We start from the raw sequence: 18,233 nt of genomic DNA, 5'->3' as shown, positions 1-18,233 counted from the left end.
CTTGAACTTTTTAGGGTTCCCGCACCATAATCTTTATTTTTTGCGTGACGGTCGTCGGGTTGAATTGACGCCTCCCAGATGCATATGCTTATGCTTTGTAATGCTTTCACTTTTTTTGAAAGTACCTATTATAACCGAATTGCGCCGAGATGTGAGAAGTCGGAGAATTTTGCGCTTGTTGAAGTGCACGAGTCCTGTTGAAAAAGGAACTCTGTTGCGTATGTTGTTGAAGATCGACATGAAAGTGGAGATTGTCCAAGGGAAGCTCCTCAAGAGTTGGGTCTTCATGTGTTGAATACAGTGAGACCGGGTGTCGTTGTAGAATCCAAGCAAGCCTAGTTGGACATTGCAAGGCTCCTCATGCCGTTCGTGACCTCGACAGCGGCTGCCTTGGCGGCGTCGATGAGGCTTGGGTTCTCTTCTTTGCGAGGTCCGACCTTCTCGCCGTTTGTGCCGTTCACATTGCTTTCGCCGTTGACTGACTTCTTCGCTTCATCTCCATTTGTGCTAGGCACGTCAACGCTGTTGGGGTCGACCAGGGGCTTGTCCATATCCTTGACTTCTAATCCGTCGAAGATGGGGAAGATGCCGCGAGTGGCGTGGAAGTCGTTATGTACTGTGAAATGTTAGTTGACAGAGCTTGATGGTTAAGCGGATATACTCACCGATGTTCAGGAGGTACCAGGTGTCAACAACATCCTGAATCACGTAACGTGAAGGACTGACACCAGCATGGCAGTTGGCCCACTGCTGTCCGAGACGGTAGAATTCGTCCTTCCAGGCGAGGAAGCTGACTGTTTCGACAATGGTTGGCTGCACAATCTCCTTGCCTGGGAAGACACCCCAAGTGACAGCATTTGGTCCTTCGTTGGGAGCGTTCGTCTTCAAATCGCCATCCTTGTTGACCGCGTAGTATGTGAACTCAGGGTCGCGCTCGAGACGTGTGATGATCTCCGAAATGTGCTCTGGAGAGACAAACACCTCTAGGTATGCCTTCTGGTAGACGTAACCGTTGCGTGGACCCCAACCAAAGACAGGGTCCGAAGACTTGGCTCCGTTGACAGCAGGCTGGGAGTTGATGGTCAGGAAACCGCGACGGTTCAGGTTAATGAGATCATCAGTGATGGATCCAGCTTCAGTCGTGATGGGCTGTTCACTCCACGGCAACGAGTCGAGCTTTCCCTCCATGTAGCGTACGAAGAGTTCGGACAGGTCCCTAATCGACATTGGTGTGCCCCATAGCTTGATGTTCTGTTCATTGGTTCCCTTCAGACCGATGCCATATGAGTCCAATTCACCGAACGCAGGCGAGCGAGAATCTCCCCAGCGACCGTTGGGGAACTCGTCCCAGTCTTGTGTGCGTGCGATGTACGATCGGTTGCGGTTGCGCCAGAAGATGGGTCGCACGTTCTCGTCGCGTCGGTTGAGGGCCAGGGAAGGCCGCCACGGAAGGGGCTTCTCTAGCGGTGACTCCGGGTCTGGTAGGAGGTCTAGTTCTTCGAGGACCATGCGGGTGGCTTGTGCGAGGTTCATGGTGTAGCTATATGGGAATTAGTCGGCGAGCTTCCAGTCTCGAGGACCGACTTACAAGTGCAGATGTATGATACCAGCATCGATCAGCCGCCGGCACATGTCTGCGACCAGAGTCTTGCCAACTTCACGGACTTCGACGTCGTCGTTCTTGACAGGCTCCAACGCCTCAGTCCAGTTCTTGGGAATGTTGCACTTGGTCCATTGGGCCCGGCGTAAAAATGCCGCGTATGTGTGGATCGGCATAATACCAGGAATGATAGGAACGTCGATGCCCTTGGCACGAACCTTCCTGACCCACTCGAGGAAGAGATCGGTATCGTAGAACATCTGTGTGACAATGAAGGTTCCTCCGGCATCCACCTTCTCCTTGAGATGGTCGATGAGCTCATCGACGTTGTCATTGTCGTCGCTCCCTTCGGAGTATCCGGCTACACCAATGTCGAAATGATTGCCGTACTTCTCCTTGATGTATACGACGAGGTCCTTGGCATATCGGAAGCCACCTGCCGTCGCCTCCCACTTTTCTCTCTCACGGGGCGGGTCTCCCCTCAGCGCGAGGATGTTGGTGCAGCCGGCGTTGTATGCGTCGCGGAGGGCGTCGTCGAGCTTGGACTTTTCCATGTCAGTGCACGTGAGGTGCATGCAGGTTTCGAGGCCGTAGACGGATTGTGCGACCTTGACCATCTCGCAGGTCAGCTTGGAGTGGCGGCCACCGGCGCCCCAGGTGAGATCGATGAACTGTGGACCGAAGCCATGCATGCGGTCCATGCGGTCGTAGAGGTTTTGGACTCCCTAGATGAAATCAGCTTCCTGCTCCTTGTGCCAGGGACATCAGGGTGCGGCGTACCTGCGCTGTCTTGGGCGGGAAGAATTCGAAGGAGAAGGTTGGCTTTCCCTCCTCCCGCGCCTGGGCGAGTTTCTGAGAGATGTGCATGATGGACAGGTGTAGGACAACTAGAAAAAGAAGAGGGAGGAAAATGTAGAGTCTGCGTCAATTCTCCCGACGTTAGTGAAATGTATATGAGAGATATGCACCCCGCGGTGGAATTCGGGAAATGTGCAAGGATGCTGCGTACTGCGGTGTTGACGAGCTATCCAAAGTATCGTTTGCGGGCCCAGCGATCTGCGAGTGTCCGCGACATGTACCACTGCTGTCTTGCGGTCGGTCAGTAGGCGGGAGGTGAGTGATGCGTTGATGTACAGTTTTCCTTAGCGGAAGGTTGACGTTGAAGCGGTTAGCGCAGTACGGAGGCACAATCGGAGCCCTCCAGCCCTGCCAAGCGTGGCCCATCTTCGGCGGTCTGCCATGGCTGCTCTGGCACCACTGGACGATCCGGTGGCTATACGTAACATGTGCATGCGGTGGGCGCGCGTCGTCACAGGAGATGCAGAGAGCGCTTGGGCAGGCTGCAAGGCGCGCATATTATAATGTGGCATTGAATGTGGTAATGGATGTGGCATGGAGCCCCACAAACGTGTCCCGTCCCACACGAGCTCCCCTCCACCGCTGGTGGCCGAATTGTCCCTTCCCCGGGTTTACCCTATGCGGTAACCCCGGATCATCATCGTTGCGCAAGAGTGTGCTTGGGAAGCTGCCAGACGCTCTACAAGTAACATTCTTCATACACACATACACAGACCGCAGCTATGCCGCCCATCACGCGCCCCCGCCGCATCGTCGGCGTCTCGCTGAAGATGTACTTCGACCTGCCCAGCACCCTGTCCTACGTCCGCGGCGTCTTGCAACTTGACGGCGACGCCTGGAACTCGCGCATCGATCTCTTCGTCATCCCCGACTTCGTCTCGCTCACCGAATCTGCCCGCATCCTCGAGTCCTCGTCTATCATGCTTGGCGCCCAAGATACCATGTGGGAGGACAAGGGCGCATACACCGGCGAGGTCAGCCCACTGGTGCTGCGCCAGGCAGGTGCGCGCATAGTAGAGATTGGACATGCGGAGCGGAGGGCCATATTCGGCGAGACAGACGAGACGGTCGCGAAGAAGGCTGGTGCAGCAGCGAGGAACGGCCTCATACCGCTGGTGTGCATTGGCGAGAAGACGCACCACAGCGTCGCATCAGCAGCTGTCGGTGCCGCTATACAAGAGTGCAAACCCCAGGTCATGTCAGTGCTGGCTGCCGTCCCGGACGACACTGAGGTGATCCTGGCCTACGAGCCTGTCTGGGCCATTGGCGCAAAGGAGCCCGCCGACCCCGACCACGTTGTCAATGTTACGAAAGAGCTTAGGAAGCTGGCTGCTGGCAGAGCGGGTACCACAAGAATCGTCTACGGAGGAAGCGCTGGCCCTGGCACCTTTGCGAAGATTGCCGAAGGCGTCGATGGCTTGTTCCTGGGTCGTTTCGCGCATGACATTAAGAATCTCAAGAAGGTAATCGAAGAAGTTGGCGGAGCTTGAGGTCGCTGTGGATGACCATACGGCCGTTGAAGCTCTCATTCTTTTTCGCATTGCTCATCCAGCGGGGGATCGGAGTCGGGGAAGGAGGAACAAGGTGAACAAACCAGCCGAGTGAGATTACTTATCTTCTCATCATCACCATCCATCTCGTCATGTGCGCAGGTATAAAGAGAATGACGTGCCGGCTTGGTACCTTCTCTCAAACTGATCCATCTCATCTTCTGAGAGCGCGTGCAATGCACCTTCCTCTTCTATCAGCACTTCTGTTGACGTTGCATCATGTTGACTGGCGTGGAACACATGTTCCTTCGCAAGAAGTGCCCAACTAATCACCGCTGTACGCAATCTGCTCGACTCGATCATCGGTACGTTTCGCGATCATGGCGAACGAGTTTATGACAGTCGTTCGGGACTAGGCAGGAGCGACGCGCGCCTGTCCATGCTGAGCAAGTACGGGGTCCCCAGGAGCAGAAGGTGCGAACGACGACGAGGAGACTTCGAGCCATCCAACATCCGAATGTACCGACGATCTGTATCTCCTTGTACCTTCTCACCAGCTTTCGGCACTTCAACATGGAAAGCACCGAAGACCGAAACTCTCCGAAGGCTACCCACATGAACTTTCAACGCCGCATGATCCACACTCCGCAGGACTCTTGGTCGCAATCTCGTGTCACGTTCTTCGGATGCCGATTTCGGATGCCGGTAGCCCATACGCAGTGGAAGCATGTCCCGCAGAGCAGATGCATGCTTTCACGATGGATAAGGCGATGCAGATTCTATGGACAACCTTGTGCTGGACCGGAAGCGTCGTTCCCTGTGATCGCGAAAAGCCCGAATCCGTTCGGATCAGAGGGGTCACGGCATACGCCGCTAGAATCCTGGGTCGCGGTCTTACTGGGATGCTGATGGCTCGGATCCACGGAAGATGCGGTCTGCCTTTTGGACACCTGGCAAGCTTGCCTATTACCGACTAAGAGGTTGCGAGCGCGTTAATCGGAACGAATTTTGGGAATCGTCGTGCGACGTGCGGTGTGCGGTCAACCAGGTTTTCATTTCGAGTGCGACTGGAGCCTGCGTGGAACAATGCAACTCCCCGGAACACTTTATGCCACATGCCAGCCTCGATTCACTCCAACCACGAGCCCAGTGTTTGTGCATCTACCTATTCCCGGGGCTTGGTTTCAAAAACCACCAGTCTTCCCCCATCGTAGGCTGGATTGGGTTAGGCGGGCTTACTCGCGGAATCAATCCGCCGCCTACCCGTTTCGTGGTCGGATGAGCGCAAGCTACTCGCCAAATGCCCTACGCTCGATACCAGTCACCAGATTCTGAAGCCACCATGCACACCTCGGTAGTGGAACGCGGGGGCTGGCTCTGGGCCCTCCCTTGCAGTTTGACATCAACTGCGGAACTGGTTTATCGACCATAAGATGCACATGCAACCACAACAGCTTCGCCGCACGAGGCCGGACTGCATATGTTCTGGACTGAGTCGAAGCAGTTGGTCGTTCTCGTCACACAGATCTGCAACTGCCTCAATTGCAACGTTGCACACGATCGCACTTTGGAGCCACACCATCAGTAATCGATATCGCCTACACGACTCGTTTGCGAGACGTCAAAAGGAACTCTCATGTGCGGCTTCAGAGATGCCGTGGGCGACATGACGTTTGGGAATAACGCCTGCACCACTCATCCGGATCTAGCGTTCCTAGTACGCTTTCCCCGCAAAGTCAACCCCAATAAGTGACGGCCCGACGATCATTTAGCTCCAAAGTCTAGGCTCCGCACACATCCCCAACTTTCGCGTGCTTCATCTCCACTCGACTCCGCAGAACCGATCTTATTTCCTGCAGCTGCAGATCCCTTACTGGCTGTCACTGAGTCGGATCACGATCACGTTACAACGTTCAATGCGTACCATTTGCATTGCAACCGTTTTGGGCACTAGGGTCGCCGAGGTCTTGCCAATACGGCGAGGCTAAGAGTGTGATCAATTGTGTTTCACGAAGAAGCATGCTTATCGTAGAGTCCTCGATGGGAATCTACATCTCCAATCGCCCATTTGGACGCTCGTTATCATGCACTCTTGGATAAGCCCCGACGGTGTTATAGGCAGAACGTCTGGGGTGTGCAATGTGACTGCGCGGAACGCCACTGTTGTTTCTGGGGATGCGTCGCCAGGGAAGCCACGTCCGCAGCTAAGGATGAACTCCTCATGACTCCGGCGAATCAAGACCTGGCCGTCCTTCGAGCTCTAGTCTGGGCAGATCTGCCCTCCCGCCAATTCGACTACGTGCATCAGGTCCAACGCGGAGCCGCAGCGGTTGGTCCTCAAACTCTTGTTCTACCGGGGTGGCCTGGCTGCACCTGCCACCTACTTGGTGATGATCCCTTGCTTTCGTCCGCGGCTACGCTTTCTTGGAATTGGAATCCGTGCCTCAAGGTTTGCGGAGCACCATCGTTACGTTACTACACTCTTAATGAAGATTGTCTGCCCACCTATATCAATCCTATCCTCCATCTTCTAGCCTCCTATGTCACGTTACGAGAACTCTACAGCTATTACCACTTCATCCACTGGCCACCATCACGAAACGTCCTCCTCTAATACTAACTCTAACGGAAGCGGTCTGTTCGATAACCACATCGCCTGTATGACTTCCAACCACGACCACAAGTACGCAACGAACGACGCCCATCTCGGTGCGACTACGGCTCGGGACGCGGAGACTCTATCAGCTGGATCCACTGCGAGGAACGAGTCGACGACAAGAATGATGGATAACCCCAACGCTTTGGAGAAGGACTTCTCTCGGCAAGATGGTAAGACGCTTTTGCGACGCGTACTTCCGAATCCGACTGACACGCTCTAGCTTACGGCAATGGATATGGCGGACACGCACACCTCGATGCTTCGGCCGATTCTGGTACCGCGCTGCATCAAATTCGAACAGCAGGCAGCATCTCCATCTCGCCAGAGCTTTTCGAGAAGCTATACCTGTCACCTCCGAACAAGGTAAAGGGAGATCTGCGCAAGACGTTCGGTAACCCAACACCTCTGTAAGTTCTCATTACAAATTTCGGGTTCGCAGTTGCTGACATTCCATAGCGCTTTGATCGGTTTCTTGTTGTCGCTGCATCCGTTGAGCATGACCCTTATGGGATGGCGAGGCGCTGGTGGGAGTGGATCTGCAAGCATCGGGTGGTATTACTTCTGCGGTGGTCTGCTCATGATCCTCGGTGGCCTCGGTGAAGTATGTTTGTCCTGAAACTTGTAACAGCAAACACTAACCGCTACCACAGTGGATTCTCGGCAACACCTTCCCCTTCGTTGTTTTCTGCTCTTTCGGTGCCTTCTGGCTCGGTTTCGCCGCAACTCTCCAACCTTTCTACAACTCATACGCCGCATACGCAGATCCAAGCGTCGAAGGCAGCACAGGTCTCGAGTCTGTGGGCTTCAATGTCGGTCTTGGTACGTTGCCTACACCATGATTCGGAATTGCACCCCTAACGGTTGATACAGCATACTTCCTCGTCATGATGGGCATTCTATGCCTCGTCTACCTCGTCTGCTCCATCCGCACGAACCTGATCTTCTTCCTTATCTTCTTCACCCTTGTACCCGCCTTTGGTCTCCTTGCCGGAAGCTACTTCCAGCTTGCCAATGGCCAAGCTGCTCTTGCTGTCAAGCTCGCTGAAGCTGCGGGAGCTTTCACCTTCGTCACGTGTATGTGCGGATGGTACATCTTCTTCGCCATTATGCTGGCTAGTGTCGACTTCCCATTCGATCTACCTCGTGAGTTGACCATGTCTCTTTCAAGTTCAGTTCGTCTGCTAACACGAAACAGTTGTCGATCTATCTAGTGTGGTGAAGGGCGCCAGCGAGAAGCGCAAGATTGACCACATGGAGTAGACAAGATCTCGACGGTGTACGGTCGGAATGCGAAGCATTGGATATGGGAGTGGCAGACAAGTGGAGATATCAAGAGTGGGCCGGATACCAGGCGAAAGGCACGCTACGCGCGTCAGACAGTCGAGACGGTGATACTGTCAGTGGCCGATCAGAGTGTGAAGCTACGCTTTCCCTTCCATCATGTGCCCATGCTAAGGATAATATTTATAAGTTACGCACGAAATAGTAATTATGCAACTCACGAATTCATATCTCTCCACATGCACTACCTCTTCTTCGTGTTCAATGCATCATTACGATCCAGGATATGGTCGCGTGTCCATCGCATGACGAATCCCACCAGCTGCCGTCGGGCTCGCCCGAGGCATTTCGATCCTGCAAATCTCACGACGACTAAACGACCATTTCAGCCTTAGAATTAGGGAACTCGAGACACAATTTCCGCGAAAGCATAACATGGCAGCCTCGTTCTGGTCGACACGCCGTGTCGCATGAAGCCCCATGTCACAGAGTTGACAGGTCTGACACGTCCGACCCCGATTTACGGGTCCGCCAACCAACTCCTTCAAGCGAACAGATGGTACGTGCATATATACATATAACCAAATCGACGAACAACATATAGGTCTTTTGCTAACTAAATATCTGATATCCAACGACCTGCCCAAACTCGCATCCAACTTCCCCTCCTCCCACGCTCCCGCACCACACGTCACCACCATGATTTACCCGGTGGAAGCAGCCCCCATGCATGCCACACGGCACACCACATCCACATCCACCAGCACGTCAACCCGTCCGCGGAGGCGAAGTACATCATCAAGTCGCTCGTCCGCATCCCAAAACTTCTCGCGCCCCCATTTACAACCCACAATACCGCGGAAATCTGCTCCAGCAACGCTTCCCCTACGAGCCCTCACAGACTCCTCCGCTCCAATCGCCCAAACCATCATTATAAAACCAAAACCACATCATATCCCTTCTACTACATCGAGATCGAGATCGAGAAAACCTCCACACAAAATGGCAACCTACTTCCTCACGGGCGCGAATCGCGGTATTGGTTTGGAGTTTGTAAGGCAGTTGGCTGCAAAGGGCGACAACACCATCATCGCGGGCGTACGCTCGAAATCAGGAGACAACGCCGAACTGGAAGCAATGAGCAAAACCAACCCCAAAATCCACATCATCGAATGCGACGTCTCCTCGCTGGACTCCCTCTCCAGCATCGAGTTCCGCGTCGCAGAAATCCTATCCAAGAGCGGCGCATCGCTCGACTACCTCTTCAACGTCGCGGGCATAAACGCAACATCTAGCGACACGAGTCTGACACTGGACCCCAAGAGCATGAACGAGCACATGCAAACCAACGTGCTCGGCCCGGCGAAAATCGTCTCCTCGCTGCAAAAATACCTCGCTCGCGGCGCTACGGTGCTGAACATGTCGTCCGGGCTAGGCAGTCTGACTGTTGCAACGGACATAACCAAATGCTGTACTTATAGTATGAGTAAAGCGGCGTTGAACATGTTGACGGTGCACCAGGCGAAGGACTTGAAGAAGCTGGGGGTTAAAGTGATTTGTATGGATCCTGGGTGGGTGAAGACGAGGATGGGGGGTGAGGGCGCGATGATTGAGGCGAGTGTTAGTGTGGGGAGTATGTTGGAGGTTGTGGGCGGGTTGAAGGAGGCGGATAGTGGGAGGTTTTTTAGGTATGATGGTGTGCCTGTTGCGTGGTAGATTGGGAGAAGAATATGTGTTGGAAAGTGGTAGAGGGAGAATAGCTGAGGGGTATATGTAGATAGCACGTTGGACATAGTGGTCTGGAATAATTGTGGATGGTATCTAAAGCGATAGTGAACTACATACTTCATGCCTCGGTCTCCGTCTGTAAAGCGTCTTTCATCTCTACTCCGCCACAGGGCACAAGTCGTAGTTACCAGCGACGTTGTTACCCCACCACTGCGGGAAAGGGATCGCCGGGCCTCCAGCTCCAAACACAGCAAACGACAAAATGAACAAGCAAGTCAAACTCGCGCCATCAAACGCACCCGCGATGAGGTACGAGTAGTCCTTGAAGATGCGGGGACGGTAGTTCCTGAGGTAGAACTGCGTGAAGAAACCCACAATCGTCCAGCTGAGAAGCACACACGTCTGACTCTGGTTGTAAGGAATGTAGCCAGCGTACTGGATGAACTGAGGGAAGTTGATCTCGCGGAGAGAAAAGTTACCGATCTTAGGCACGAAACGAACGAAGATGCGGTGGGCGAGGACAATAGCGGCTCCGATGAGGAGACCGAAGGGGACGATGGAGTAGGCTTTTCCTTGCTTGTAGAGGTAAGCGGCGAGGGCCCAGGTAGAGGCGTTGGTGTTGTAGGATTGGATGGTGGCACCAGACCACGACGCGTTACCGTCGGTGTCGGCGAGGAGGTGCTTGTTTCCTGTTACGATGGAGATCATGACGGCGTAGTTGATGAAGCCGCCGAGGACGGTGCCGTAAATTTGTGTCATGAACATCACGCGGGGCGGGATCTTGAGGTATTCGCCTAGTTTCAGATCCATGCTGAGTTGCACGGCGCTGTTGATGACGTTGTGCGACCATGCGGCGAAGTACATGTTACCGATGGGGCGGCCGGGAAGGATCAGTCCGGCAATGACCTTAGACAGGTTGTTGGTTGCGATACCGTTACCGAAGCGGGCGTAGAGGAGGGTGCTGAAGGGCGAGATGATCGTGCCCATCACCAGTGCGATAACGTAGGCCCAAACGGGGAGAGTGACGTTCTCCTTAATCACGACGACGAGACCGAGCACAAAACTGACGACGAGTACGGCAAGGTACCACCACTGCGGTGCGTCCTTATAGTGCTTGGCCATGTGCGCGTGGTGAGGATCGTCGAACTTGCCCTTTTTGGCATCCTTGAATGCTCGGACTGTGTCGCCGCCCCAGAAGAGCACGATGTGGGCGATGAGGGCACCGATCGCAGCATTGGCCATGAACATGGCGTAAGCGAAGGTGCCGGTAATCCTCGGTAGACCGTATTGCAGGAGAGCCTTCTCATCCAGAATGCCATCGATGAAGACGCTCTCGCTTGGGTACTGCTTGCCCTCCTGGGTCAAGAGACGTGTTGACATGAAAGGCAGGTCCTTCGAACCCCAAGCATTGCCGTAGTAAATGCCGAGCATGATGAAAAAGCAGAACACGAATCCGGCAGCTTGATGAAGTTGGAGCTTGAGCGGAAGTGAGGACTGGAAGGAAGTGATCTGTAATAGGGATTAGTGTCTGCAGAGTATGAGTGTTTCGGAGCGCCTTCTTACGTATTGCCAGTCAAGCGAAATGCTGAACCAACCAAGACCCTCGTTGTTTGTGGCACCACCGAAGAGGTTGGTAAGCGTAGCCGCCGTGTTTCCAGTCGCATGCATGGCAGCCAGACAGGGGATCGAGATAGAGTTCAACCAGGGGAAGATGTATGCAGGGAAGAACTCGTAGACGAACATGCAGGAGAATGCAATCCAGAACCATCGGAGAGGCTTTGAATCTTTGACGCTCTGCCAGTGGAGACCTTGGAGGACCTTGACTGTAGGAAGACTGCTCCAGTAGACCGAGTCAACGTGCCATACGCAGATGGGGCGCATGATACCGCAGATACCGTATCCAAAGAGTCCAATAGAAATAGTGCTGAAGATGACTGTGACAGGGCTCAAACGCATGTCGTAAAAGAGGTCAGATGCAGCGAAGACCTGACTGGCGGGAGCAGCAATCGATGCGGAAGTCGCGGTGATGGATGTGATGGCATGCTCTTTCAAGTTCCACTCGCCGTGGTTGAAGAAGGACATGATTGTAATCCACATGGGCGCCTTGCCGACTCCGCCCTTCTCCCTCCACCGAGCCTCGAACTTATCTCCGCGGGGTAGTAGCTTGACCCATCCCCTGCCGAGGAAGTAGGCCATGAGGACGATGAAGGTTCCTTGGATGGTGACGAGAGTGGGTTTGAACTGGTTTCGTCAGCATTCAAGGTACGCAGCCTGTGGAGATATCGACATACCTGGTAGATCTGGTACACGACGGCTTGGAATCCGGATAGACCGGTGGCCAGAAGCAGACTCCGGAAAGTCAACGCAGGGACAAAGTCGTCTCGCATAGGCAGTAGGTAGGCTGCTGCGTCGGCGCCAGTAACGATGACATGGTCCTGACCGTCGCCGTCCTTGTCGTGCCCATCGCCGTCGTATTCGGGAAGAGCGGCCTTGATCTCAGGGTCCAAAGGGCCTTTGATGTCGATGTCTCCGTCGTGGGCAGCATGCCTCTTTTCGCTGAAGTCGTTGATAGCCTTGTGGCTGGGGAGACTGACGACCTTGCCTTCGACGGCGTCGGGTCTACCCAGAACCATCACATCACCAAGAGGAGCTGCCATGGTTGCGCGAGGTGGTGGTTTGATTCATTTCGCAAGGTGGGAGTACTGGTTTTCAAATATACACTTACTCACGTGCTCTAGTGCAAACGCGTTATCGTGGCCTTCACCTATGTGATTGCGGCGAGGTTGCGCGCAATAGCACGTCAGATAAGGCCCCTGTTGCAGGAGCGATAGGACTGCCACTCCTAGGTTTGAAAGGGCAGGTGTCCCATGTCAGGAAGCGGCCGAATACAGAAGGGTATCTAAAGATCATGCAAGGCGATGTTGGTGGCACGGCAGGAAACCTAACTGTGCAACCCGTGGGTCCTATCACTTCTTCCCTTCGTATTCTAGAACACCCGGCATATCAGAAACGAAGCCTGCAACCGTATATTGGGCAGGAAACTGCGGGGATAACGAGGTCGTGCCATCCCGTGTCGGAGATGCCGTTCCAAAGGGGATGGTCTGGCACCCTGTTGCAACGGCAGGCTGATAGCGACCGATACCTAGGTAAACAACGGAATGGTGTCGCCACCAGGTTGAATGGCATCATCCGCAGACACGATATCGAATGCGCCCGGAAGAAGCATTCGCCGTGCTTATGACCGCGCGACAAGCCAATCGCGGGCAGACCTGGTGTCGCCGAACAATTGCCTCGCAATTTAGGGAAGTTTCCTCGGCGTTCGTGCGACAGACGATCCTGTCTCGTGCGATTGGGGCGCTCGTCGTTTGGCGTTGTCCTCGAGAATGCGACGATAAGCGTTGCCAAGTGGGGGTGGCGCCCGCTAGGTCGTGCTTGTCCATCACAAGATGAAGCCTTGGTGGGTTGAAGCACGCAGATGTAGACGGCGTTCCCGCGAGCAGCGGAGTCGTGGACCAGAATGTGGCAGTCAGGCCCGCAGTGTCGCCGTGGTGCGCGAAGATAAGCTGCCGAGTCCCGGGATTCCGTTAGGCTGGTTTCCGGTCGATGCAACGCCCACCTCTATCATTCTTCCACGAACAATAAGACATCTCAATGGAGCGTAAGAAAAACGAGGTTTGTCATGTAGGAAAGCGCGCAGCAGTGTACTTAACATGTAGTACTAGGATGATCTTTAGTGCTGACATCCAGGCAGCCATCTTGGCATTCTTGCTGGCTGACTCATTGCTGCAGGCAAGCGCTCTGCATACAAGTCATGCGATATAGCAACGAGCCATCAACATAGCCAGTATAGTCCGGTTTCCAAATGGCGCATGTATCCAGGAACCCATTTCTCGGAACGTGTGCAGCAAGGTCGTGATTGTCAATTAGCCCCAAGCTCGTCTAGCTCATCAGCCCACCTGGGCACTCTCAAACGCTGAGATCGTTTACCTAGGTAGGTACTCTTCGAAGCATCCATTACGTCTCATCAGAATCAAGGCGCTGTATCCTTCAATCACAATGTCTTCAAGTCGAAATGTATCAGCTCCTACAGCAAGGCTCACAGCCTAGATCAATCTCAAACACGTTCCCAGTACCTTTCGAGTGATGATCGAGCTTCTTGCATCGCACTACGTATACTAGGGAAGTTCTTTTAAGAGTTGCTTCTCTCTACTGCTACGGTCTTTAATTATTCTCACTAAGTATATGGAAGCTGAGAAACATCTCCGTTGAGATATGAATTACACAAATCTCCGTCAATTGTACGCAGCCCGGTCATCGTATCAACGCTCTCTCATTCTTGTCACTTCAAAAAGGAGATAGCGAGTTATTCGGGAGGCTACTTATTATGCAGGATTCTCTGCTGTTGCCTTCCAGCGCAATTCTGGCGAATGGCGATTCCGATAGAACATACAAGCACAAAACTATTTCACTCAGCTGTCTCAAATCTTGAAGAATATGTGCGTCATCGGCTAGTAACTTCTGCACCATTCACTACGTCTCCAGGCAAAACATACATACCCACAATGCTCTAGTCACTTCTCACACCTTCCCCAAAGTCCGAAACTTTCTATCAAAACGCTTTTTACAAAACTCTCATGCGTAGCCGTTCGTCCGTCCGAGCCTGATCAACTCCAAAACCACCATGTCCACACACGAGCGATCCATTCCCGGCCTTTCCGCCCTCTCCCCCACCGTAAACCCCGAACAATGCTACAGCGCCCTCTCCTTCTGCCTCCCCACCTCCCTCGCCTTCGCCAAACGCCTAACCTGGGAGCAAACCCCATGGATCCCCCACACACTGAACCTGAAATCCGTGAACCCAATCGACGAAGCCGACGCCCATCGCATCACCACCTACCTGTCCCTCCACGGGCATTCAGTCACGGCTCGAGACGTACAGTACGCCTTACTCTTCGGAAGCACAACACCAGACCAAGACAGGATGGCAGAGGGAATGGGATCGTGTCCGCATCTCTTCGTCATATTCCCCCACGCAAGCATGGTACCTTGTATCGACCGCGAATTCCTCAAAATCTGGCACGATGAGATTGTCAAACCGGCGTTCGACCGCGCGTGGAAGGACTCTGGTCTCGCGATCGTGTATGGGTCGTCGCTCGACACACCAACCCGTGTCTTGCCTCCAACAGGCGTCCGCACGTCACGCGACGCGCTTCCAGCATCTGGTTTCCTCGAGCGCCTGCGCAACGGCAAGAGCGGTGCAGTGCGAGACTACTGGCCTAGCTGGACAGACGACTCGTGGTATCTCGGTCTTGAAGGGAAATATACGGGTACACGAACTGCGATATACGATACTGCCTGGAGTGCTATAAAGGGCATGTTGAAGGACCATCCGCAGTTATCTTCGTACCAGGATCCCATTTTGCTGGCGGTATCGAGGGGAGTGATGCATGTGAATCCTAGGTTGAGTACGAAAGATAAGTACAGGTATGTGGCGCAGGAGTGGGATCGGCTTGTTGATTCGCGGTTCGTGAAACAAGGGAGTTTTCAGGTGGTTTTCGAGACGGTGGTGGGGAATACGCCGGAACCGGAGGAGTATTCTGAGGGGGAGGAGATGTTAATGGATGAGGAGCTGCTGGATGAGGATGAGATTAAGAAGATCAGGGGGAAAGAGGAGGTGTTGAAGAAAGAGGAGGTGTTGAAGAAAGAGGAGGTGTTGAAGAAAGAGGAGGTGTTGAAGAAAGAGGAGGTGTTGAAGAAAGAGGAGGTCCTAGCGATTGAGAAGATGGAGGCGGATGAGCCGGTCGTGACAGTTGGGCCGGTAGAGACGACTTTGGCTGTGGAAGGAAACAGCGAAGGCATCAAGAGGAAGGAAGACTTCACAATACCTACGAGTGAAGACGAGTATCGCAATAAGCGGAGGAGGACGGAATAGCTTGGTGCGGCCTCTTTATCAAAGAAACGCTGCAGCCGAAGAAGTGAACGCGGTCAGAAGAGAAGCGAAAGAGTGAGAACGTAAAATGTAATGTAAAGAGTTCATCAAAGCTATCCAAGCTTACCATACAACGCCAGCCAATGCAATACTCCGGCTACGCACTGCCAAGATGCGATAGCGATGATGAGGTGTTTCCTCACTCAAGTCAGGCGATACCAGCGATCCTATCTACGCTGTTCGTCAATCCTAGCCCTAGCCCCAGCATCGTCCTCAACCTTCTTCTATCTCGGCTTCGGCCGCCGGAACGGATGTGCCTCAGTATTGAACACCCAGTCATCCAAGCTAATCATGTCAGGCGTGCTGAAGATGAGGTAGAAATACTTCAATGTCTCCGCCGTCCAGAAACTCTCCATCTTGTTCTCAATGTTGTCGTCGCGCGTGTAAGGTACATCGCCGACACCAGGAACAGATTTGTAGGCCCGGCCTGGAGCTTTCGGCGCTACGAAAGTGACGTCTCGGACTTGTCCGTTGGCATATGGCGTTCGAGTTGCGGAAACGATACTGGTGAACATGTCCCACGCGTCATCGAGATACTGCCGGTCACCAGTGATGCGGTACATGATGAAGACAGACTCGATGGCTTCGGGTCTGAGCAGATACCGCTTGTCGCGGATATTGGTGAAGCCAGGTGGGATCTTGTACTTTTCCACTGCATCGTTGAAACTTTCGACATATTTGCTGCTATAATGATACAGCGCACCCTCTTCCCAAGCTGTTTGATTCCAGGGACAGGTTTTGCGGGAATCGCAGGCGACCATATCAAATGTCTCGGGCATGATACCAGTTTGTGTGGCGGCGTAGGCGAATATGCATCCCTTGGTAAGCTTCGCGCCGAGGTCCACGTGGTCAGGGTCAGAGAACAGGCGGCCTGCCAGACCGAACATGCCGCCAATGAAGCACGTAAGATGTTGCATGGTTGGATCGAGTTTGGCTTCTTCACCGTGTGTGAAGACATCGCCGCACAGGAGTAGGTTTTCTCCGTGGAACTTATCAGGCACCATGGGGCGGAACAGCATGTATGCGTCAATCATCTCGGCAGAGTCGCGGTACAATTTCTCGTATGCAGGTTCCACCCCGCCCAGCAACGCATGCATCTTGGGGAAGTATTCATACGTGCTGTCAGCAAGCGCGCCGATGGAGAAGAAGCGAGATTGATTGAATTCTTCTTTCGCAGCATTCACCATAGTTGGCCATAGGCCAGGAAGCCTTGTGCTATCCTGCGCGCGATCCATCATTATGGTGATTCTCGCAACCGCGTCGTAGTACTTTGGCTCTGACGTAACCTGTGCCAGCCGCGTGAATTCCATGGTTAAGCTTCCGAGACAGGCAAAGCAAATGTTGCTCTCGGCGGAGAAGGCCAGCCTGGGTACCTTCTTGACGCCCTCCACATTTAGCCAGCCCAGGGGTGTATTATTCGTCGTGTCGAACGCTCGATACAGCATTTCTCCAAGTTGTATCGCTTTCTTGAGTAAGATAGGCTTCCCGCTCATGTCGTATGCGCTCAGCAGCCCGCCAAGGTATCTGATAGTCGTTTCGAAGACGCTCACGGTGGTCAGATTGGTCTTGCCAAAATCTATGGCCGCGACGGCCTCCACGGCCTCTTCAAACTCTTCTTTGAGTCCCATGATCCACAACGTGTCTAACGAATCGACGAGTGTGGCACCCCAGCCGCCGAACGACTCCTCGCCCTCACCAGTGATTGGCTTAAGCTCATCCTGTGCCCATGCAAACTTCCTGTAATTATTCCAGCTATGCCTGAATTCGTCTCGCACAGCGACTCTACGTTGTTCCCTCTGTTTTCTTTGCGCGCTTGTTTCGGGAAAGTCTTCGGACTGGACGCGTGGGAGTATGCGAGGCGCGGTAGTCGGCAGCGGTATGTAGGACGTGATCGTGTTCACAAAGGGCGCTTCTCGCCAATCATATGATTGCTCGGATTTGATGCGCGCGAGGCTCGATCCATCGTGCATATACGCTTCGTGCTCTTCGAATGCGACGGCGAGCGCATCGGTGGGCTGCGCGTACAGCCAGTAATACCCGCCAAACGCGACGGCCGAAAGAAGCGCATATATAAGGGTGCGCTTATGTTGTCTCGACATTGGCCGCTGGTATGGCACCCCGCGGGGCACTTTAATCCTACGCATTGTGAGATAAACGTGTAGACCTGTAGTCTCTCATCGAATATACAATGGGAGAAATGATGTCGTGAGAAGTAAGCAGCCAACACCAAGTGGGTGGCCTGAATGGGAGGTTATGCGATGTGGTCGGATTAAGGTATCATGTAGTGATGAGGGAAATGATGCCGGGTGTGGTGATGCCACCAAAAAGTGTGTTGTTCATGAAACCGCCATGGTGAAGCCGGCGCAAGGACACCTCTCCAGTGTGGAGGGATGTAACGGAAGTGACCCATCTGCCAAGGCAAGCTCCATTGCCGATCAAACAGAAAGTACAGGTCGAAGCACTTCCGGTAACCGTAGCGCCAGAAGCGACTATAGCACGTGTCGGCGAAATATATGAAGGTGCGTACAAGCGACGGTGTACTCTTCGCCGTGAAGCCCATGTGTTCAGTTGTGCCGGCGCGCTAGAGACGCGTTGTTGCACACGTGTCCGTGCATCTCCTTGCCCTGT

The 18,233-nt window shown here is 53.7% G+C and overlaps 7 protein-coding genes across 7 annotated transcripts; 4 read left to right on the top strand and 3 right to left on the bottom strand.

Annotated features, from left to right (window-relative positions):
- Positions 1 to 335: 335 nt before the first annotated feature.
- Positions 336 to 2,467, bottom strand: J4E86_008367 (uncharacterized protein; the record flags this gene model as incomplete). Its single annotated transcript, XM_051448879.1, has 4 exons — positions 336 to 616; positions 666 to 1,540; positions 1,589 to 2,325; positions 2,381 to 2,467. 4 exons carry the CDS (start codon positions 2,465 to 2,467, stop codon positions 336 to 338), a joined length of 1,980 nt encoding a protein of 659 aa, XP_051299876.1.
- A 713-nt stretch (positions 2,468 to 3,180) lies between these two features.
- J4E86_008366 (uncharacterized protein) lies at positions 3,181 to 3,948 on the top strand (the record flags this gene model as incomplete). Its single annotated transcript, XM_051448878.1, has 1 exon — positions 3,181 to 3,948. One exon carries the CDS (start codon positions 3,181 to 3,183, stop codon positions 3,946 to 3,948), a length of 768 nt encoding a protein of 255 aa, XP_051299875.1.
- A 2,660-nt stretch (positions 3,949 to 6,608) lies between these two features.
- On the top strand, positions 6,609 to 7,867 carry J4E86_008365 (uncharacterized protein; the record flags this gene model as incomplete). The annotated part of the gene is made up of 6 exons (XM_051448877.1): positions 6,609 to 6,777; positions 6,828 to 7,014; positions 7,064 to 7,208; positions 7,258 to 7,426; positions 7,478 to 7,750; positions 7,803 to 7,867. 6 exons carry the CDS (start codon positions 6,609 to 6,611, stop codon positions 7,865 to 7,867), a joined length of 1,008 nt encoding a protein of 335 aa, XP_051299874.1.
- A 1,023-nt stretch (positions 7,868 to 8,890) lies between these two features.
- On the top strand, positions 8,891 to 9,604 carry J4E86_008364 (uncharacterized protein; the record flags this gene model as incomplete). Its single annotated transcript, XM_051448876.1, has 1 exon — positions 8,891 to 9,604. The coding sequence occupies one exon, from the start codon at positions 8,891 to 8,893 to the stop codon at positions 9,602 to 9,604; it is 714 nt and encodes a 237-aa protein (XP_051299873.1).
- A 168-nt stretch (positions 9,605 to 9,772) lies between these two features.
- On the bottom strand, positions 9,773 to 12,273 carry J4E86_008363 (uncharacterized protein; the record flags this gene model as incomplete). Its single annotated transcript, XM_051448875.1, has 3 exons — positions 9,773 to 11,125; positions 11,180 to 11,857; positions 11,908 to 12,273. 3 exons carry the CDS (start codon positions 12,271 to 12,273, stop codon positions 9,773 to 9,775), a joined length of 2,397 nt encoding a protein of 798 aa, XP_051299872.1.
- Positions 12,274 to 14,297: 2,024 nt separating this feature from the next.
- On the top strand, positions 14,298 to 15,548 carry J4E86_008362 (uncharacterized protein; the record flags this gene model as incomplete). Its single annotated transcript, XM_051448874.1, has 1 exon — positions 14,298 to 15,548. The coding sequence occupies one exon, from the start codon at positions 14,298 to 14,300 to the stop codon at positions 15,546 to 15,548; it is 1,251 nt and encodes a 416-aa protein (XP_051299871.1).
- A 281-nt stretch (positions 15,549 to 15,829) lies between these two features.
- On the bottom strand, positions 15,830 to 17,749 carry J4E86_008361 (uncharacterized protein; the record flags this gene model as incomplete). The annotated part of the gene is made up of 1 exon (XM_051448873.1): positions 15,830 to 17,749. The coding sequence occupies one exon, from the start codon at positions 17,747 to 17,749 to the stop codon at positions 15,830 to 15,832; it is 1,920 nt and encodes a 639-aa protein (XP_051299870.1).
- Positions 17,750 to 18,233: the final 484 nt, after the last annotated feature.

The sequence above is a fragment of the Alternaria arbusti genome (genome assembly GCF_024043155.1).
Source record: "Alternaria arbusti strain BMP 1465 chromosome Unknown scaffold_13, whole genome shotgun sequence".
Lineage (NCBI taxonomy): Eukaryota > Fungi > Ascomycota > Dothideomycetes > Pleosporales > Pleosporaceae > Alternaria > Alternaria arbusti.
The sequence above is the reverse complement of the archived record's forward strand: the minus strand, read 5'-3'. Positions and strand labels throughout refer to the sequence as shown.